The sequence below is a fragment of the Anolis carolinensis genome, chromosome 4, assembly GCF_035594765.1.
Source record: "Anolis carolinensis isolate JA03-04 chromosome 4, rAnoCar3.1.pri, whole genome shotgun sequence".
NCBI classification, from domain to species: Eukaryota; Metazoa; Chordata; class Lepidosauria; order Squamata; family Dactyloidae; genus Anolis; species Anolis carolinensis.
In genome coordinates, this window is record NC_085844.1 from 218,207,327 (window position 1) to 218,230,433 (window position 23,107).

At 40.8% G+C, this 23,107-nt stretch overlaps 2 protein-coding genes across 2 annotated transcripts in view; one reads left to right on the forward strand and one right to left on the reverse strand.

The window, feature by feature from the left end:
* ggt7 (gamma-glutamyltransferase 7) overlaps window positions 1-1,053 on the reverse strand; it is a 39,496-nt gene extending 38,443 nt beyond the window's left edge. The window contains exon 1 of the mRNA XM_003220563.3: window positions 772-1,053. Coding sequence (XP_003220611.2) covers window positions 772-991 — 220 coding nt within the window. The 5' untranslated portion in view covers window positions 992-1,053. The remainder of the gene's footprint in view (window positions 1-771) is intronic.
* A 1,090-nt stretch (window positions 1,054-2,143) lies between these two features.
* Window positions 2,144-22,698, forward strand: LOC103278756 (ubiquitin carboxyl-terminal hydrolase CYLD). Its single transcript, XM_062978811.1, has 12 exons — window positions 2,144-7,984; window positions 10,142-10,569; window positions 11,468-11,600; window positions 12,175-12,316; window positions 12,616-12,723; window positions 13,532-13,611; window positions 14,195-14,261; window positions 15,436-15,565; window positions 16,574-16,682; window positions 17,183-17,295; window positions 19,090-19,279; window positions 19,624-22,698. The coding sequence occupies exons 1-12, from the start codon at window positions 7,945-7,947 to the stop codon at window positions 19,806-19,808; spliced, it is 1,725 nt and encodes a 574-aa protein (XP_062834881.1). The 5' UTR covers window positions 2,144-7,944; the 3' UTR covers window positions 19,809-22,698.
* The last annotated feature ends 409 nt before the right edge of the window (window positions 22,699-23,107 follow it).

Here is a 23,107-nt window from a genome sequence, read left to right on the forward strand (position 1 = left end):
CCCATCCCCATTATAATCATAATTATATTCCTCGACCTTTTATGTTGGTCGCACTTCTCCTGGTTAATTGATATTGGCTCAGGCCTCCTCTCTTCCCAGATTGACCTCAAATGAACTTGTAGCACTTTATCTAAGTTTTAATCCGCAACTTATACTGTGCACTTTGCTAATCTACTATTACGGCCTCACTGTTTCTAATAAGTTTTTTTAAAAAAAATTCTGGTTAGTGTGTAAATGCTATTACTGGTGCATGCTATTGTTTGTTGATTTATTGTATATTGTTATTGTTTTTGTATCTGATATTTCTGTGAGCCGTCCAGAGTCCCCTTTGGGGGAGATGGAGGCGGGATACAAATTAACTTATTATTATTATTATTATTATTATTATTATTATTATTATTATTATAGCCCTTGGAGAAGGAGGAGGAGTTTGGGAGTCCTTGGTGAAGATCAGAGGATGCTGGTGCACTTGACATGGAGGGAGGAGGGACCGGGGAGGAAGAGGGCTGAGAGGCAGGAAGGGGAGGAGGAGGAGGAGGAGGGGAGGAGAGGGCTGGAGGAAGGGGAGGAGGAGGGTGGCCTTGGCTGCAGGGGAGCCTGCACCGCGGAAGGGTCCTGGGCAGGTGCCAGGCGCTTCTAGGGCGGGATGACGCAGGAAGGGGCATCCAAGGGAGAAGACGCTCCGAGGGAGGAGGATGGATGCATGGGTGGATGGAGGGAGGATGGAGGCAGGCAGGCAGGCAAGCGGGTGTCCCTCCTTCCCGCTCTCACCGGTCTCCTGCTCCCCGAGGAAGGCGTCCTCCTCCTTGCGGGAGCGGAGGCAGCTCTCCGAGCCTCCTCCTCCCGCCACCGCCGCCTCCTCCTCGGGCAGCCGGGGGAAGCTGGTGATGCTCATGTAATCCACGGGGGAATAGGCGCCCAGGCTGCTCTGCTGGCTCGCCTCCTTCTCCGCCGCCGCAGCCGCCGCCGCAGCTGCTGCCGTGCTCGCCATCCTTTTGCCGGGAAAGCCAAGCCAAGGCAGGCAGGCAGGCAAGCAAGGAGGCAAAGGAAATGACGTCAAGGGGAGGCCCCACGGAGCAGGTGTTTGATGGAAGGGGCGGGGCAAGGGAAAGGGGCGGGGGCCTCACCTGTTGCCCCTTTAAAAAAGGGAGCAGCTCCCACTCTGTTGGAAATAACTCTTCCTATGGATGCGAGAGCTGGACCATAAGAAAGGCTGAGAGAAGGAAGATAGATGCTTTTGCGGGCTGTGGCGCAGGCTGGTAAACTGCTGCTGCTGCTGCAATAAATCACTCTGACCATGAGGTCATGAGTTCGAGGCCAGCCGGTGGCGGGGTGAGCACCCGTCAATTAAAAATAAAATATAGCCCCTGCTCCTTGCTGACCTAGCAACCCGAAAGATAGTTGCATCTATCCAGTAGGAAATAAGGTACCACTTATAACAGTGGGGAGGCAAGTTTAACTCATTTACAACGTTGGAATGAGGAAGTGAGGAAGTGCCATCAGAGTGGATGATGAAGCAGCTGCTCCCCCCTGTGGCCAGAATTGAACATCCCCTCAGGAGAAGGTTAAATTGCCTCTGCGTCTGTCTGTCTGTTGTCTCTGTCTCGGTTTGATGTGTTTATGGGCATTGAATGTTTGCCCTATATGTACATAATGTGATCCTCCCTGAGTCCCCTTCGGGGTGAGAAGGGCGGAATACAGGGCCGGCCGGAGATATTTTTTAATGTGAAGCGGGGGTGCTGAAAAGCGCCCCCGCCACCGGCCCCGCCTCCCGCGCCCTGGCCCCGCCCAGCGTGCCCTGGCCCCGCCTCCCATGCTGCGTGGGAGGCGGGGCCAGGGCGAATAGTGAGGGGGGCGGGGCCAGAGTTGGCCCCGCCCCCCGCCCAGCGTGCCCTGGCCCCGCCTCCCACGCAGCGTGGGAGGCGGGGCCAGGGCACGCTGGGCGGGGGGCGGGGCCAGAGCTGGCCCCGCCTCCCACGCTACACCCGCTCGCCCGTCTGGCCTTTTCTAGCTGGCCAGACTGCAGCGGAGGTCCCTGCAGGCTGCGATTGCGGCCTGCAGGGACCTCCGCTGCAGTCTGGCCAGCTAGAAAAGGCCAGACGGGCCAGGGCGCACTGGGCGGGAGGCGGGGCACCGTCAGGGCGGTGCCCCGCCTCCCGCCCAGCCTGACGGCGCCCCCCCGGGCCTGCGCCCGAGGCGGCGGCGTCAGGTGCCTCAATAGTGGGGCCGGCCCTGGCGGAATATAAATACTGTTAATAATAATAATAAATAATAACTTTAGTGCTGGAGGAAAATCCTGAGACAGCCTTGGACCGCAAGGAGATCCAGCCAGTCCATCCTCCAGGAAATAATGCCCGGCTACTCACTGGAAGGAAGGATAGGGTAAAGGTTTTCCCCTGACGTTAAGTCCAGCCGTGACCGACTCTGGGGGTTGGTGCTCATCTCCATTTCTAATAATAAATAATAAAATAATAATAAAACTTTATTTATACCCCGCTGCCATCTCCCCGTGGGGACTCGGGGTGGCTTACATAGAACAAAAGATAGGCAACATAATACAAATCACACTATAAAAAGATAAAATAGTAATGCAATATATCAATTAAAACAAAAATACAGGATAAAAAATGCATTTAAAACACATAAATGGTAAGCCAAAGTAGCCGGCGTTGTCCGTAGACACACCTCCAAGGTCATGTGGCCGGCATGACTGCATAGAGTGCCGTTACCTTCCCACCGGAACGGTACCTATTGATTCACTCACATTTGTATGTTTTCGAACTGCTAGGTTTGTCAGGAGGAGGGAAGGATATTAGAGGTAAAATTGAAGTATTTTGGCCACATCATGATAAGACAGGAAAGCTTGGAAAAGATCATGATACTGAGGAAAGTGGAAGGAAAAAGGAAGAGAGGTTGACCAAGGGCAAGATGGATGGACGGTATCCTTGAAGTTACTGGCATGAACTTGAAGGAACTGGGGGCGGCGACGGATGACAGGGAGCTCTGGCAGAAACTGGTCCACTAGGTCACGAAGAGTCAGAATCGACTGACCGAATAAAGAAGTCATCGTCTCTGGGCACATATCCCTTTGGCAATCATAACCTTACTGAAAAAGAAAAATGATGTCAGATTCCTTTGGCAAATGTGAATCTCCATGAACCTTCTGAAAACCACTGGTCAAGAAAAGGACGACTCGTTTGAGAAGTCAACCCTTTGAGCAAGTGATATTCATAAGCATTCATGTAATGGCACACAGGGAACTCAGGTGTTAAACTGAAGGACCATGTCTTTGAACTGCCCAGGACAACAACATGGCACTACAAAAATATATTTGGTTAGCAGAGGATGGTTGTTTCTGTGACATAATGAAAAATCAAATGTGTATTCCACACACCGCTTTGCCAGAGAAAGAAGATATGTGCCACGCAGGTGAACAATGAAGAACAAACTATTTATTCTTCTTAAATCCAGAACAACATATGTATAATGTGCTCAGTTGTACCAACTTTTATGAGAGATTTAAAATAGTCTTTCCTTTTCCAGGTGGATAAATTCTTTCCAGTAGCTCATGAAGCAAGAGCACACTTCAAACTCTGTCTCTCTCTCTCTCTCTGCTTCTTTCTTCCAACTGTCACTCTGCACCTGCTTAACTCAGGCCTGAACAAAATTGCAACAGTATCAAAAACTCCCAGGCTTACCAGCTCATCAGACATGGCTCAATCAATCAGCTTCATGCATCTTATTTCGCAGTTGACACACATTAAATGACTTCTTACATATCGCAACAGTTTCTTTGAAGTTGCCCAAAAGATATACACTCCCTTGAAACCTCTTAGTTTAAAATATGCACTCAGAGATAAAAGAAACAAGTCTTCTTTTAAAAACAACATATCTTGTTTATTCACGAACATCTTGTATTATTTCACCATTTCTTATTAAAGTTCAGTTATATATAAGCTGTAGTTCTCTATGTGAGTACACAGGGTATCATTCTTAGTCTATCAATAGTCCATAGTCTTTAGGTATAGTTGTACTCACTGAAGTCCATAAGTCACATATCTCTACTGAAGTCCAAACAGCAACATGCATCCACCTCCACTGAGGTGTAAAGCAGACAGAATAGAAAAATGGAGTCCTGAGTCTGAACATGCTCAGTACAATCACATGTCCTTAACCCCTCCCACACTAAAGAGGTACAGTCAAACTGGCAAATCAACACACACATAGAATACAGTATAGGCTAGCAAATGCATTAACAAATAATGAAAGGCTTGGGAGGTTGCTATTTCCAACACATTCTCCTCACATCTTCTTAGGGAGAGGGCTGATATGGGTCAAGGGCAGGCATGAGCAAACGTGAGCCCTCCAGTGGTTTGGACCTCAACCACTCCTGGTAGGCTGTTAGGAATTGTGGGAGTTGAAATCCAAAACACCTGGAGGCCCCAAGTTTGCCCATGCCTATTTTAGATTAACAGAAGTGTCCGTACTTGGTGTCTTCAGACGGGTGTTGCTACACTGCTGCCAAAATCCAAAATTTACTGCTATATACTGGTCTCATCTCAGAACCATTAATAGGTTACAGTAGGTTACAACATACTCATCAAATGTGCAGTTAAAAACTAATGAAACCCATAAAGGTAAAATGTAATATATTAGTTTGGCCTCAAGTTGTAATGGCTTGCCCAATTAGAATGTTTTCCAAGAAGAGTTTTGACTAGACCTTTGCTGGCTTTTAAATCACCTTCATGTCAATTGACCTTGTATACATGAGAAACTGTATGCAGGACACAGACTCTCCTTCCAAATGTGAAGAGAGTTTTGAAAAGTTACTTTTGAGGACTGTGACTCCCAGAATCTGGCAGCCACCATGACCATACCGTGTGAAGAATGCAGAGAGAGGTAGCCAGGGGATTTTTTTTTCTTACAAAAGGGAACAGGAAACTCCTCTGAGGATATATGACTGTAAATACAGGGAAAGGGGATGAATTTTGTTCTGTTTGATGTTTCAGACATTTTCTGAGTCTTTGGCCATTAGCCATGGAGGCTCATGTTCTTGGGAAATAAAATTCAAAACCTTTGAAGGACATACATCACACCACGTGGTCCATTCCATGTTCAGTTTTGCACAAAATCAACATTTTGAAACTAAGCAATAGCAAGAGGGCTACCAAAACTAGTTTTGCTCTATCGTTCATCCTGTCTACCCCTTTACAGTGTATATCATACAAAGTTTGTGGCGCTGTAACCTTGATGTTGATGGAAATCTCACTAGGAAAGTGAACACACGCAATATAGTTGGTCCACCATATTTGCAGGGTTGACTTTTGTAAATTTTGTTTTTCATGGATTGAATTTAAAATGTTCTTTCTAGGAATGTCAGTTCTCCAGTAGAATTCCATAGTCAACATCTTTCATCATGCTTGAAGACCTGTGCATTTCTAGTGAGAACATCTCTCTAGATCCTCCAGTGCAAATGTATGGTCAGCTTCCAGCAGAAGTTTACCATAGTCTCATGCTAGAGGTTTGAAAAATTCCTACAAAATGTTCTCTCAGGTTAAAAAAATAGCAATTTTTTATTCACAGATTTTTTTTACTTTCATGCGGGTCTTGTGCCCCAAATTCTAGTGAACGTGAAGGACTGACTAATGGGAGATACAGTAGGATAATAGAGCACTATAGCTGGGACTTTGGAGATCCAAGTTCAAGTCCCCAATGGAACCATGAAATGTAATGGGTGACCTTAGGCTACTCACTTTTCTTTCATTATTGTTGTGAAGGTAAAAAGAGGAGGAGAGGGAGTAGAAAAATATAGCTAAAAATAAGAAATACATCAATAATATTTTCAACAGCAACAATTTCAGTGTGCACACAATATTTCTGTTTTTATATGACCTGCTTCTTTATTACTGATGCAATTACAGAATATCATATATGCACCCAATGGAACATAATGCACAATCTCTGATGAATCTGACAGAATGAGGCTACCATAAACAATAATTATCTGAACTGGTATTGTGTGGTGTTGTTTTTAGAGTTACATAAGTGCAAATTCTCTGAATTAACATATCTTACATAGAATTGGCCTAGAGGTTGATTGTCAGTCATGACTTTGTCTTGCAAATATGTTGGTTTCCATGGAGAAATTCTGGAGTCTCTATTTTTTTTAATTCTTTGTACAATAACACACCTTTGAGATGAGGATTAGATGATTCAGAACAGGAAATAAACTAGCAGAACAGCACCTAGGTCAAGCAGAACTAATGTGAAATAAGAAGTTCACCTGTTTAACATTGCTTTCTTGGAGAGCTTGGGAAAAAGTTACTTTTTGGACAATAAATCCCAGATTCTCAAAACCTACATGTTTATTAGAATCTAAAAAGTAACTTTTCAAGTTCTGTTTTTTTATGTGTGCTACAGGGTACCTAAAATTAATAAAGGTTCAGGCTACAATTTTATTTACTATATTACCAGACATTGCACTGAAAGACTGAGCCAGATCTAAAGTCATTTGGTGGTCTTTATGAATGAAGATGCATCTACATTGCAGAACTGATACAAGTTGACACTGCTTTAACTGCATTACTCAATGCTGTGGAATCATGGAAGCTGTAGTTTTGCAAGATCTTTAGACTTTTCTGCCAAAGAGCACTGGGGCCTCACCAAACTACAGCTCTCATGATTACATCACCCTGAGCCAATGCAGTTAAAGTGGTGACAGCCTGCATTAGTTCTACAGTGCAGATCCACTCAAAGTAAGAATTTAAATCTAGACTTCGAATCTAGACTCTAATCTCTACATCTGTATCTGGCATGGCATTTGCTCCCTCTGCACCAAGTGCTTGGTTTGGGTATGATGCAGCTAGAATCTGAACGTTGTGATCCAAAAAAGTAAAAAACTGGTAATTAAGAGAGAAAAGATGCAAAGTTTGCCAAGTGGAAAATCTCTGGTTCTGTAAAGCAAGGTAGGGGGAGATTCTGCACGGCCATACTCACATATGAATCTTGTTAAGTATTTCAACATTGCAAATAACTTACAGCATTGATTCAAAAGTAATATGGGTCTCATATCAAGAGTGTAACTATGCCAGAATTGCGTTGTCTTTTAGAATCCACCCTGGAGGGTGTCCTGTCCTGCTACGCAAGAGGCAAGGCACACCCTTGGTACTATTTATAAAAACTGCAAATCAGGCTTTTAACAGTAACAGACAGACCAGAAATAGGATCCCTTCCAGTCCAGGTAGGTAAAGTTCTGCTTTATAGAGTTAAGGAAGGGCAGATAGTAGAATGGAAAGATTTGATTTAAAAAATAAAAATGAAGTCAAGAAATTTGTATGTTTTTCCTAACATTTATGTATTTAGTTTCCTGCTGAATATTAGAAAGAAAGAACAAGCAAGTAAGCATGCAGGCAAACAACCAGCTTGAGCTAAAATGTGAACGAAAACTACTTTAATATCAAAATGCAATTACAATGTTATTAAAAATCCTGTGGTCACTTGTCTTCAAATATCTAGCATGGTGTAATGGTTTGAGCATTGGACTGAAGGGGCAAAGATATAAAAGACTATGACTCTGGAGACAAAGGTTTGATTCTCTACTTGGCCATGAAACCCACTGGGTGGCCTTGGGCAAGTCCCACTCAGCCTCAGAAGAAGGCAACCCCCGGACCCCAAACAAGTCTGGCTAAAAACCTATGATAGGTTCACCTTAAGGTCACCATAAGTTGGAAATGATTTGATAGCATACAAAAACAACTACTACTGATTTCCAGCATTTAAAGAACTGAGGCAACTGAAGCAGTTTGCTGAATGCTGACCTGGGGAATTTCATAATCTTGGTTTAGAAGTCCTGCATTCATACAAATTATTTGTGACTGTATTGTACAGGTATCAGTTTAGGAGAAACCAAAACTGCAGTCTATCACAGTGTGGTACAGAAGATCTATGAGGCAGAATCAAAACATCTTTCCTCCTAAGGTAAAGGGTAAGTTACTGGTTTTTCTGTATTCAAACATGAGCTGAACTTCATTCCATGTTTGCAGTGGGACAGAGTTAATCACACTTAAGATGATACAGGATGAGCTTTTGTGTCACAAACAGCTCTGTCTCCCTACAGAGAACAATGGCAAGGAGGCTCTGGAAGAATGGCTGTTGGGTCTGTCACTGCTGTCCCCAAACATTGGCCACCTGAGGTGGTTGCATGAGTCTGCCTAATGAAAGAACTAGCACTGATGTACAGGTTATATGTTTATCGTATCAGAAGCAATCTGAGGGTACACTTGTCAGGCCCATAGCCAGGATTTTGATTTTGGGGGGGGGGGGTTGATTGGGGGGGGGCTGAGTCAGAGTGAGAGAGGATCTACCCTAGCAAACCTTTTGTATCATTATCCAAATACCCCCATGCATATGGGATATATTGAGCATGGTGATCAGATCATGATATGAATAAACATAACAGTTTAAATAATAAATGTAAGGCCTTCTCGCAGACCACCCTGAGAATTTCGGGGGGGGGGGCTGAAGCCCCTCAAGCCCCCTCCCCCCACTACATGCCTGACAGTTGTAATGTACAGTAGAGTCTCACTTATCCAAGCTAAACGGGCTGGCAGAAGCTTGGATAAGTGAATATCTTGGATAATAAGGAGGGATTAAGGAAAAGACTATTAAACATCAAATTAGGTTATGATTTTACAAATTAAGCACCAAAACTTCATGTTATACAACAAATTTGACAGAAAAAGTAGTTCAATACGCAGTAATGTTATATTGTAATTACTGTATTTACGAATTTAGCACCAAAATATCACGATATATTGAAAGCATTGACTACAAAAATGGCTTGGATTATCCAGAGGCTTGGATAAGTGAGGCTCTACTGTATTTAAAAACACAAGCAAAGTTAAATACTTGGCATTATACTAAATGTCCTTTGACCAATAGCTGGCCACATGGAGTGCCTCTGGTTTTGCTATAAGAAGGTCCTCCATTGTGCTTGTGGAAGGGCTCAGATTGCATTGTAATAGGTGGTCTGTGGTTTGCTCTTCTCCACACTCGCATGTTGTGGACTCCACTTTGTGGCCCCATTTCTTAAGGTTGGCTCTGCATCTTGTGGTGCCAGAGCACAGTCTGTTCAGTGCCTCTCAAGTCACCCAGTCTTCTGTGTGCCCAGGAGGGAATTTCTCATTCGGTATCAGCCATGGTTTGAGGTTTTGAGTTTTAGACTGCCACTTTTGGACTCTCACTTGCTGAGGTGTTCCTGTGAGTATCTCTTAGAATCCTGCTTCTTCAGCCTTGAACAAAGCTTTTACTTTAATACATTGTTTCTATAGGGGAACCTAATAATGCACAAGATACCAATCGAATTCTAGGCAGTTTGTAGATTTGGTTTAGCTTTTTATTGATATAGTAAAAATAAAACATAGAACATATATATATAATACATAACCCAATAAAGCAACATAAAGGTAAAGGTAAAGGTTTCCCCTAACGTTAAGTCCAGTCGTGACCGACTCTGGGGGTTGGTGCTCATCTCCATTTCTAAGCCGAAGAGCTGGCATTGTCCATAGACATCTACAGGTCATGTGGCCGGCATGACTCCATGGAGCACCGTTACCTTCCCGCCGGAGCGGTACCTATTAATCTACTCACATTTGCATGTTTTCGAACTGCTAGGGGCTAACAGCAGGTGCTCATTCCGCTCCCAGGATTTGAACTGGCACCTTTTGGTCCGCAAGTTCAGCAGCTCAGCGCTTTAACACACTGTGCCACCATAAGCAACATAAGATACCACAAAAACAATTACAGTTTTCAGCTATGAACACAAAACACATAGGTACACAAAAAAATTAAGTTGATGTCCAACTTCCTTGTAATTGGTTTACATGTAGTATTAACTATTTTTCTTACATGCCTACAGAAAAAATACTATGTATTTCTACTAATAATCTAAGGAAAAAACAGACAATTAATTCTCAAAACCTGCCAGTGTTTTCTCATCTCTCCAACAGGAGTTTCTTCTGTAGTGAATCTTTAGACATGAGACACCAACAAGATTCTAGCTGGTGCAAACTTGTTATCTCTTGTTTTAGCTTTTTAAAGCCTTGAAGCAACCTTTTTTGACCACAATTTTCTGTATTTACAGGTGCCATTCCAGCCATGCAGTTTGCAGCTGAGAAAAAAGAGGCTTTTATTGTCACTCGAGAGATCCATGCAGGCCGAAAGAAGATCCCTTTGGGATGTATAGGTTACTTTCTGGAGGACAAACACAGCATGGGTCGCATTGTTGACCTGAAATCAAGGCCTGTCATAACCCTGATGAGTAGTCACATCAAACCTCTCAGCTGTCATGAAGCTGGACTCTTACTCACTGTTGAGAGCCCACAAAAAAGGCATGACCTGCTTTCCAACGAGCGGCTTTTCTCTGCTATTTGCTGCCTGCAAATCTATGATGTGGTGCGTGTGAGATACAATAGAGTGGTGGCAGTCGGCATTGTGAGAAGCTTCTGGGAACAGCACAGGAAGCCTGGCAATGGAGAGCTGAAGATGCTCCTTATTGAGGTGGAGCTGCTGGTGAGGCCTCAACAGACTGGTTTAACAATATTCTGGATGCTATGCTGATATAATTGTAGTACATTGTATCATATACATGTCTATTCAGAAACAAATCCCATCAACTTCAATACAGTTTATGCCCAAGTAATAGGGGATAGCTCTATAGATTTAATGACTAATTAATACAGAGCACAAGCCTTAACATTTCTTACTCCTGCCCACCCCAAGTTAAATATCTGTAACTCACCCTGGGACCAAATTCAAATTTGAGAAAGGTCCTGAAGACCACATTTCCCCTGTGGGTGAAGATAAGGGCACTGGGTAGGACAGAGCAATATACCTGATCGCCCCCCCATTTCATCCATTACTGGTGATGTTTGTTTTATACCATTTTATTTTGCTATTATTGTGCTTACTGTATTATTGTGTTTTTAATCTGTTTTATTTTCTATTTTGCTGATATTGTTTACTTATGTTTTAATTCTGCTTATGTTTTGTTTCTGGGCTTGTATCCATGTTAGCCGCCCCAAGTCCCTTCAGGGAAATGGAGGTGGGATAGAAAAATAAAGTATTATTATTATTACATTTCTTACCAATGTGTTACTGGTTGTTTCTATAACTGAGGATACAATACATATGTCAGTTATGTGTATGTTTATTGAGGGGTGAGCATCAGTACAACAGCCTTCTGGACAGCAAAAAATTGTATGTGTGTAGCATTGCAGCTTCTTCATATCTGCACTCTTGTTTTGTAAGTTATGATCACTGTTATTAATTTTGTAATATAATTTGGAAAAGTAGAATTGCTTCTAAGCTTAGTCAGTATTATCATACAGCAACAGTATAGATTTTAAAGAATTAATTGCAAAACATGCCTGCTTAATCCTTCTTTTCTTTGTTTCTCAAACTGCATCAGGATTCAGGGATTATTTCCCTCCGTGACCGCTATTCTAGACTGAAGGTTGATGCAAGCAAGATCATTGCTGTTAGCTCCAATGTTACACATTCCATTGGATGCCAAGAGATCAGCCAAGAATCTTACAAGAAAGGTGAGAGCCAGTGAGGAGTGTGAGTAGAGGGCTACCTCCTTTCCCTAGCTCCTGATATTTTCAATTTTTACAATATTTACAACATAAATCTTCATCTTAAAGATAACTGTATTCTCATTAATTTTGAGGCTAGTAAGGTCATCCTTTGTGTTGATGCAACTTTAGCATGTCAGAAATGGCTGCCCAAACAACACAAGGAACTCCCACAAATCTCTTCCAGTAACAGAGAATGTTATAGTGCAACTATAGGACTCCATACCAGTATATTGTCCCCCTGTAACAAAGATCATTTATTAATTTAAGTAAGTTTCTCAGGGCTCTTTCTAGCTTTATGACTCATATTAACTGCTATGGCAATATTTGGTGGAATCCTGGGATATGCAATTTTGGGAATGATATTTAGAAAAGCAAGATGAAGGCAAATGCAACCTCTCTCTGAACAGATCGTGTCAGGAAACCCCATGATAGGGTTGCCATAAATCAGAAATAATTTGAAGGCCCACAACAACAATTTAGAAAGATAGGGCTGATAAAAGAACCCACTGCCTGATACATTTACAAATTATTCTTCCAGAGAACAATCACCCGAACCAATACTTGGCAGAAGTCAGTGCTGCATCAGTCTGGGAACAGGAAGTCCTCAAGAAGATGGAAGGCACTATGAGGGGCATCCAGGGGCACTGCAACTCCTGCTACCTAGACACAACTCTCTTCAGGTGTGCCAAGTGTCCGTGGAAGATGGTGTCTAGTTCTGCAATTTCTTGTTTATTACACAATATTTTTTTTGGATCTCAGGAAAACAATTTCTCCCACCTAATTAATAATGGCCAATTGGACAAGGCTGCTAGAAGTCCTCTGGAGGATGTTATTATCTGAAGTTAACCCAATGGTTAGACCAGCTGCAACCAGCTTACAGCAGTATGCGATTGTCATTTTAAACTTCATGGAAGCTATGAGCATATTTCATATTTCAGCTGATTGGTTTATCATGTGTTATGTGTTTTTTCCATTGCAGTTTATTCAGTTTCTCCTCTGCCTTGGATGGCATCCTGTATTCTACTGAGGTGGATGACAAAACAGCACAGCAAATCCTGAGAGAGCAGATTGTGCAGCCTTTGAGACAGTGAGTTTCATCATTTCATCATTTCTCTGTGGCCCTAACTCTTATGACAAGATTTGGTTTTCATGTTTTCAATGTTATTTCTTACTTACAAGCTCAATGATATGGCTATTGACTGACAGTGGAAAACCTTTTGTGGAGAAAAATACTATCTTATTCAAAGCATGGACACGCTTGTTGTTCTGGGCTACTGCTTTCAGAATCTCAGGTCCCTTCCACACAACTGAATAAAATCCCACATTATCTGCTTTAAACTGGAAAATATAGCAGTGTGGATTTGGATAACCCAGTTCAAAGTAGATATTGTGGGGTTTTCTGCCTTGATATTCTGGGTTGTCTGTTTGGAAGGGCCCCCAGTGGCCGTGCTGTCTGGAGTTGTGATTCAGACTATAATTTTTCAAAGATTTTAATTGTTTTGATATACTAGAGCAGTGGTAGAAAGAAGATAGATTGGAGGATAGATGAGACAGTCAACTTCTAAGCGTTTTGCCATAGATGAGCAAGAGTTTCTGAACTCAAGTGGCAATTTTCATAGAGATAATTTTTGTAGTCCAAACAACTGCCTGTTCTCTCAGTTTTTTTTTAAACATATCAGCCTACTCTTCCAGCTCTGCAAGGCATGTACTTGCAAAATCATGCCCAGACACTGCACTCTCCACTCTTCCTATGACTAAATCCTAAACTGTGAGCAAGTAGGAATGGCCTGTACTCTTAGTTGATCTGGATTATCTACTAACTGGCATTCGCTGTACCTTACCTATTAAGTATGCATGGGAATAACAACTGCCATAAATCTCTCGAATCTTCATAGACATGGTTATGTGGGAGCCAATGAAGTGATGAACTTGAGGAAATTGCTGAGATGCGACAGTTTTATTACAGAAGAAAAAGGTGAGTGATAGTGGCATGATACCGTATTTAACAAGGGACAGCTCTTGTCAAGCTTGATCTCCTAGATTCTTTTCCAAACCACCCCTTTTCCCCCTTCACCACCAATCTTATTCTATCTTTATGAAAGCTAGGAAAATATACTGTTTGGGTCTGTAGCTCCCACAGTCCCTAAACCAGCATAAGCAATGTACATATGTTTGTGCATTTTTGTGCATGTCCATTTTTCAAATTTTGGGAATATATTGGGGTTTCTTGGCATTTTTCAACATTATCGAGCATTGTTTTCTTATGTGAAGCACACTGCAAATTGAGAGACCTGATGCAAATTTTCAATCAAAATCTTTGTTTGATTTTACATCTGAGTGCAAATCTCAGAGAAAACTAATTTCTAACTAGTTGTATTATGGTAATTGCATCATATGCAGTGCTTAGTTCTCTACCTTTCCTTAAAAATACAGATCCATTGTGCAAATACTTTAAAATATCTGCAGAATATATCCACAGCAGAGGAGTAGGCAGATGATAAATGCTCAAAGAGTATTTCAGCATATTATGCTCTTCTAATGGCTATTCTGTTTTATAGACCCAGAAGAATTCTTGAATGCCCTTCTAGGAGAAGTCTTGGCTGTAGAACCCTTGCTCAAAATCAGGTAAGAGTTCATCATGGTGAGGGATGCTAACATTTGAGAATGGTGAATTCTAGTTCTCAATTCTGCTACTTGTGGTGAAACTCAGAGCAGACAGAGAAGTGTAGCCAAGAGGGGAGTGCAAGAGGGGAGTCTAGCTGCTGTAATTAGAATATGGTAAATCCAATCTGTGGCAACCTATAAGAAACAAGTCTATATTTGTCAGTCAGTTGGTAACCCAACTCATGGTTGCCCAGTGTCAGCAAAAGGCAAAGCCAAGCCCTGGAACCCACAGATTTGCCTTAATTAGTAAAATGAGCAATGGGTGGCTCCAGTATTTTGCTGTCTCCTTGGAATGTCTGTGCATGCGTGTGATCATTTCTATAGAGGCAGCCCTATATACATCTCCTCAAAGTTGTTGCTATTATTGTAATAATAATAATAATAATAATAATAATAATAATAATAATAATATCACCTTACCCCCCAAAATTGGGATCCACAATTGCTTACAGCTATATATCAGACTGGAGCCCCCAGTGGCGCAGTGTGTTAAAGCACTGAGCTGCTGAACTTGCAGACCAAAAGGTCGCAGGTTCAAATCCAGGGAGCGGAGTGAGCGCCTGCTGTTAGCTCCAGCTTCTGCCAACCTAGCAGTTTGAAAACATGCAAATGTGAGTAGATCAATAGTTACCGCTCTGGCAGGAAGTTAACAGCACTCCATGCAGTCATGCCGGCCAAATGACCTTGGAGGCATCAATGGACAAAGCCAGCTCTTTGGTTTAGAAATGGAGATGAGCACCAACCCCCAGAATTGGACACGACTGGAGATAATGTCAGGGGAAACCTTTACCTATGCCAGACTAGAGCTCCCATCATTCCCTCAGATTGGACAATTGCTAGGCATGCTCGGTTGATGAGCATTTTAATCCAGTATATGTGGAAGGTACTGATTTAAAGTTGCCTGTTGCCTTATGGCAAACCTATGAATTTCATAGTGTTTTCTTACATAAGGAATACTCAGAAGTGGTTTTGCCAGTTCCTTCTTGTTGCCAATCTCCCATCTAAATGCTAACCAGGGCTGAACCTTGATTTGCTTCCTTGATCAGCTGGAATCAGCTGCCTTTAGAATATTTAGGTAGGTAAAATACATGCTTTTGAACAACTTTCCTATTCCTTCTTCTCTGGAAAAATGTAGAGCAGACAATGAAGTCCTCAAGTATAATTGCTATCAGATCCTTGCAGAGAACAATGCAACGGTTAAAGTACCTACTGTGCAGCAACTCCTGGAGCAGTCTCTACTCTCCTACGGTCTACATCTGAATGAGGTACACAGTGACTGCAGACAACATTGTGCATATTTGTGCTAGGGATTACCCCTTCCTGATTTGAGTGAAATGCCCTTTCTGAGGATGCATCTAAACTATAAAGTTAATGCAGTTTGATTGTAGTTTAACTTTCATAACTCAGTGTTATGAAATCCTGGGATGAGGTACCAGTCCCCTTTGGCAGAGTAGGTTAAAGACCTGGTAAAATTTCAAGTCCCATATCATAGAGCCAGGGAAGTTAAACTGGTCTCAAAGTGCATTAATTCTATAGTGTATGTGCACCTTCTGTCTTTTTTCAGTCAATTCTTTCCAGAGATCAAGGAAGATGATGGGCTAGAAAAGTATGCAGTGGGAAAATAGAGTCATGGGGAAGGGAGACTTACAGAGATTCCTTGCACTCATGTTGGGAATAAACGGAGCTTGGAAAAAATTCTTTTTGGAGTTGTTGTTCTCAGATTTCCTCTGAGAGATTCTGGATGCTGTAGTAAAAAAAATGTAACGATTCCAAGCTCTGGGAATGATGACTAACCTAAGGCTTCGAGAACAGTATGTAGTAATGTTTCATTGTAACATTCAAAATACTTTATAATGTTTCATTTTATTTGATCTGATGATATTCCTTTGGTTGCCATTAATCTCAACCCACATACAGAAAATGGAAGGTCAGATATAATGGTTGTCTGTGGATGTTCCGTAGATGACCTGCTATTTGAACGCAAATCACTATTTCATTATTATTTAATAGCTACGGGCAATGATGTAGATGCTGTTGGACACGAACTCTCATAGGCCTCAGCCAGGGAATACTATGGGGAGATGGGAGGTGCAGTCAAACAGATAAAATCTATTAAGATCCATAGACCCCCACAATTTTTCAAACTAGATGTCTTTATTTTTGATATTTTAAACATCTCAAAACACAGATAACTTTTAATTTTTATATTTTGTCCTGAGCCAACTGCTTTAGCATGCCTAAAACACTTTTAAAGAGAGACACTTCTATTCCAGATTCCTTCGTGCTTCATCCTACAGATGCCTAGATTTGGAAAGACATATAAGAAGTTTTCGCTGGTGTATCCTTCTCTGCATCTTGACCTCACAGACTTGGTAAACCAAGGTAAAGAAGTCCAAAAACTAGTTACATTTTTGATGTTGTTCCCATCTGCAAATTTATAATGGTTACTATCACTTTCCTCTGATTTTACAAATAATGAAGATTTTCTGGGTGTTTAGGAAGTGAGGATAAAGTAACATGCAGAAGTGATATCTATGGAGTTACAACACAGAATGAAATGTTTGTTCAGCAGTGAACAATAGTAAACTAGATGCCCTCTAAATATTAGACTACAGCATCATTCATACACAGCAGAATAGATAAGTCATTTACAGTGGGCAAGGCTGGGAGGTGCCTGATCATGGAAGGTGAGTATTTTGTCTCACTTACAAATATGGAAGCTGTAGAGTACTAGGCCTCTGTCACTAGATAGATGTTTTAAAGTCCTTTTTAGTATCACAACCAAGTATTGACAGCTATCCAGTGGTGTGAAAGGAATGAGACAGATGTTTCCATTTTTAAGAAAGAACCTAATATTAACCCTAAATTCTTCTTATTTGTAGCTTCTCCTGTGTGTTGTGTATGTGGTGGGAAGACTTCATATGGATGTTCATGGTGCCAGCCTGACACCCGCCTGCACCCAGAATACATGAAATTATTTGGGAACATTTCTAAGGTAGGGGCAAGGAAATAATATCAGTGGGATTAGAGGAGAAAATATTGCTACCAGACCTCGGGGAGGGGGCAGTTCAATGTTTTCTTTGAGTAGGTAAAGGTAAAGGTTTCCCCTGACGTTAAGTCCAGTCATGTCTGACTCTGGGGGTTGGTGCTCATCTCCATTTCTAAGCCGAAGAGCTGGCATTGTCCGTAGACACCTCCAAGATCATGTCGCCGGCATGACTGCATGGAGCGCCGTTACCTTCCCGCCAGAGCGGTACCTATTGATCTACTCACATTGGCATGTTTTCGAACGGCTAGGTTGGCAGTAGCTGGAGCTAACAGCGGGCGCTCACTCTGCTCCCGGGGTTTGAACCTGGAACCTTTCGGTCTGCAAGTTTAGTAGGCTCAGTGCTTTAACACATTTTGCCACCTTTGAGTGGTAGTCTATATATTTGGCTAGCCAAAGCTACATTTGGACAGATTGATAGCTGTCTTAGGGAATCTGCAGCATACTTGTTAGGTGTTCTGACTGCTGATATAACAACAGAAAGCAAAACTAAAACACCACCACCAAGTCTCTACTATGACTGGACACATTGACTGCTAATCTCTTAGCCTCTATTTTTTTTACCTGTGAAACAGCAATATTAGTTTGTTGCTTTTGATAAACTATCCATGCATCTCTCTAGCCACTTTGAGTTTTGCAGTAGAATCCCTGTTCCATAATAACTGAAACATAGTTTTCAGTGCAGTAAATAAATAACTCCAAGCCTTCCACACCACTCTCTCTAATTAATGAGTATCATGTTTTTAAGAAAGAAAGAAAGAAAGACAGTAGACTTTGCAAGTCCAAGGCCTGCTCAGCCTGACCTGTGAAGAATTTATCAAATCCTTAGCTATTGGTCTGGCTTTTCTTTTGGAAATGTGACAAATTGATTTCAATTGGCAACGAAAGTCTTTTTCCACAGCTTCATATTTTGCATATCCTCCTACCTTCCCAGAAACATAATGATATGAATGCACAGAAACCACCCAATTTTTACTGCTGGGAAATCTAAATTATATCTAAACAGATCAGCTTTCCAGAGTCTAAATTGGACACAGGACATTCAGATTATCTCAGACAAAAACACATGTCTCTGAGACAAAGATTTCCAGTTACAGTGCAAAGGCAGCCATAGGAATTTGTAAAGACCAAAGGAGGCTGAAACTACCAGAGCTGGCCAGCATGAATTGGAAGTGATAATGCTTCACTTAATTTCTCAAAATCAGAGAAGTTGGACTGTTTTCAGTATTTTGGTAGTGGAAACACTGTAAGAGGTGCCAGGGTTCTGCTAACAGAATTTGAACAAAGAGCAGAAGGAACACTGAACCCAATGTCATTGTGCTAAGCACTGGCTCAAACAATCAGAATTAAACTCTTTCTTCCTTAAACATAATTACCGTATCTAGATATTTTAATATTTAGTATTGCCAATTGAACAAGCTAATTATAAAGCAACTGAATAGAAATCAGCAGGCTAAAATAGTATGAAAATCAAGCTATGGTTATCCCAAAAGCTTGGGTGAAGAGACAAGTTTTAACTTGAATTGAATTGAGAGTAGCATCAACATAAACCAGGCCTTCAAATGAAACCCTTCTTCAGGGGATTTGACACCTGTTCACAGCTGAAAAAAGTTTCCACGAGTGGTACAGCTTTCTTCAATGGGCATGACAGTATTGGATAAAACTCAAAGATTTTGATATATTCTATTGTCATAGAGAGAAAGAGACAGGATTAGGATTGTAATCACTGTTTATTTCACCCAGGCACATTCTCCTTTGACCAGACTGAAGCATTCTGGTAAAGAACTGAAATCCAACAGCCCTTCTGCTAAGCAGCCCACACTGGATTTGTTTGCAGTTCTCTGCATTGAGAAGAGCCATTATGTTGCTTTTGTAAGATATGGCCCATCTCAAACATCCTGGCTTTTCTTTGACAGCATGGCTGGCACACTGAGTAAGGAAAACTTTTGGTACTTATTTATCCAGTTATTTAAATGAAATACGTTACAAAACTAAGTGTAAAAGACAAACAATATGTCAAAGATGTTATTTCCAAAATAAGCTATTAGAGAGTATCAACTGGAAAATTTAGGATGCTAAGATGTGTTAAGGAAAGTACTTGATCAAATATAAGTCAGATGTATGCCTATTTGGACCCCATAGCTACAAAACAAACCAGATAGCATACTTAAGTCATACATGAACACAACTTGACAGTTGTTTTATTGCCAATTATAGCATACTTTTGTTTCCCTTTTCAAAATTGTTCTTAATGTCCTTGCTCTTATTTTTCTTTAGAGAATGAGAAACAAACAAATATCCCTGTGGTAAAAGCCTGCCCTCAGATTGGACACTATTTGGCTATGTCACCAACAGAATTTGCCACTGTTGATACTAACCAGATGGACAAGCTTTCCAGAAGATTCTTTTGTGACGCTTACACATTCATGTACCAAGAACCAAAACACAGCTCTTACAAATAGCAGTCCAGAAACTGAGGTCTTAGTGAGACTTCAAAAGCTCACAAGGACCAGTCTATCTTTGTAGCAGACAGAATCACTGATGTGACCAGAAGCTATAGACTTTCAACAGTCAGCTTGGAGTTAAAGGCATTGGCTTGTGTTGTAGCAACTCAGTGCTTCGAATGCCAAATTTCCTGGACAAAATAATAACACAATCATATTCTAGATTTCTCCCCAGGGAGACACATTGGCATCAGGTTGTTGGTTGTGTGATCCAGTGTGTTTATCATCCCCACTGATGTGTTATGTTACCATGCTCCAGAAAGGGCCCAGGAGAAAGTACTCTTACAGCAGGGAGAGACTGAATGTAGAAAGAGCTTTTGAAGATGGAAGTCCTTCTGCTGATGTCAAAGACGTGGTTGCTAATGTGATCATGGTGTGCTGCATCCTTCCAAACATGCAAGACAATGGGGAAATGTTTTCTAAGGATGTTACTAACAAAGCATTACAGAAGATAGAAGCCAGCATCAGTTTGAAAAACCATCTTATTCACTAAATCTTTAACCTAAGGTGGCCTGTTTTCATCAAATACGGAATGTCAGAATTTCCTTTGGACAATTCATTTGGAATAACTACTTCAGTGTTGCCTATGGCTCTGGTTCAAGGCTTTTTTGGTAAATGTATGCTAAAAACCAAATGATCTCTTCATAGTCGTTGTCAAACCCCTCCTCAACATACTGAAAGAAATCCTAGCTTTATGGACCCTGTCAAGTATTCTTTCACTATATCATGCAGAGGCAGAAATGAGTTAACAACTTTCTAGGTTTGTTATGTAACAGAAACAGTTTTGGGTAGTTCAGTGTCCAAATATTTCACACATCTCTTCAAACCACTTTTCTGGGTTGATCTTTTTGGGCTGAAGTTGCGGACTACTGATTGGCCAGGTATTGTGAGAAGATCATCCTTGCACGATATTTTAAAATATCCTCTAAAGGCCCTAACATAAAATCAGGCTGAAATATTTTGGGAATAAAATTAATATATTTCCAGCATCTTAAATTTGGTCTCTTTCTTGTGGACAGCAAACTTAGTAGTCTCGCTTATCCAACATAAATAGGCCAGCAGAACATTGGATAAGCGAAAATGCTGGATAATAAGGAGGGATTAAGGAAAAGCCTATTAAATGTCAAATTACGTTATGAGTTTACAAATTAAGCACCAAAACAATGTTTTATAACAAATCGACAAATAGACAGCAGTAATTACTGTATTTGTGAATTTAGCACCAAAACCTCGCAATGCATTGAAAACATTGACTACAAAAACATTGACTATTAAAAGGCAGACTGCGTTGGATAATACGGAATGTTGGGTAAGTGAAGGTTGGATAAGCAAGACTCTACTATACTTGAAAAAAAAATCCCATCTCCCACGTTTGTAACCAGCTAATAATCAGAGAACTGGTGATGGAGAGAAGCTCTTCTTCCCAGCAGATGTTCTCCTGGGAAGCAAAGGAAACACAAGAAACATTCCCTACAATCCTAATGCTTTCTTCTAGGCCATTTTTTTGATTCTGCAGGAGGAAAAGCCATCCACTCTAATAAAGTATAATGCTCTGAACTCAATTAATCTTATATTAATCTTCTGCTTTAACCTGGCATTCTAGAAAGCTAAACTATGAGTAAAAAATTCCAGCGGTCAGTATCTTAATGACTTAATTAGGAAATCATGTCTAGGTTTTGCTTTAAGCTATGTTTATGTTTTTATTTATTTTAAAATATCATTAATGAAATGTACTTATGATTTTTTCTAAAATAAAAAGTCTTAATTTTTTCTAAATTCTAACTTCATTGTGCATCCACTCTGTTTTAAAAGAATCAAGTTAAATTATTTTGGGTCATTACACAAAAACTAAAGGATTTCCATGTTATACAAGGTGAGGAAAACTTCTGAAACTCACTGAAGTTTTAGCAACGGATTATAATGTGATGCACAGTTGAGGACTTTTTCCTCATGAATGTCCATTAGGAATTCTAAATCTCAGCAGAACGCCTCTGGATTATTTTATCCAAATACTAATGGAATTTTTCAATTTGTGCAAGAGCTTTTAGATAACAGGTTACTTTTAGCCAACAAATTGCAACTGGATTTCTGTACCACTTATGAGAAATTTGTTCCTATGTAAAAAGAGTGATGATCAGCTGAGCTTACATTTCTAAAGTCGTTCCTGCTTTAAAGTCATGTCATCACAATGAGCTCCAAAATAGAAACACGTAAAAGCTCTAGTCACATGAGTGCTTCAAAAGCCGGCATAGGGATCTTTGAGTAAGCGGAGGATGTATTTATCTGATACAGAATGTTTATGCAGTGACAACATATTGCAAAATACAGGCCTGAGGAAATGTTTTTGTAGTGCAAATTGTGAATTAGTTCAAGCAATGCAGTTTTTTTTCTTTCTACAACCATCTGCACTGACAAAGATGAGACACTTAGTAGGACAAAATGAATCACACATCCAAATAAGATGTGACTCAGCTCATCCTATGTATAAGCTCAGCACATGTCCGCTACTGGTATAACAATACAGAACATTGTATTGGGAGAAGTTTATTAATTCTGGGTGAGATTCATGCATTTATATTGCTGGTAGAGTAATATATAGTAAGACCTTTCACTTCTCAATTTGTGGGCCACTGTTACCATGCTGATCATGACAGGTGCCACAGAGTGAAACAGTATTTACTTTATTCTTATTTCTCCTCTTTACTACAGCACTTTTTATTTATCTCATGAGATTTTAATCATGCATTCTTTGCACCATTGCCCAGCCTTTTATTTTAACCTGATGTACTGTTCTTATTTGGTGGTTTAACTTACCATTATATTGTTATTAAAATGTTGGTTTAATATGTGTAATGTCAATGATGTCTGTTTTATTGTGAATGTATTTTGTTTATTGTGGAAATTGGGCTTGGGCCCATGTTAGCTGCCCTGAGTCTCTGCGGGGAAATGGAGGCGAGGTATAAAGTTGTTATTATTATTATTATTATTATTATTATTATTATTATTATTATTATTATTATATTATTATTCAGCATCACACTCATAAATGGGACACTGCTGTTCTAATATAGGAAGCCATGTTGAGCAATGACCTATGCTCAACTCACCCTGCAAATCATTGCCTAACCTGGGAAATGTGGCCACTAACCCAACTGTATGTGGCTACTAGTTGCCGAAGTTCTTTGATGGAAGAAGGGAATCTTTCACACACTTTTGTTCAATCCAAAATGAAGACTTGTCTCAAGTTAGATTATCTA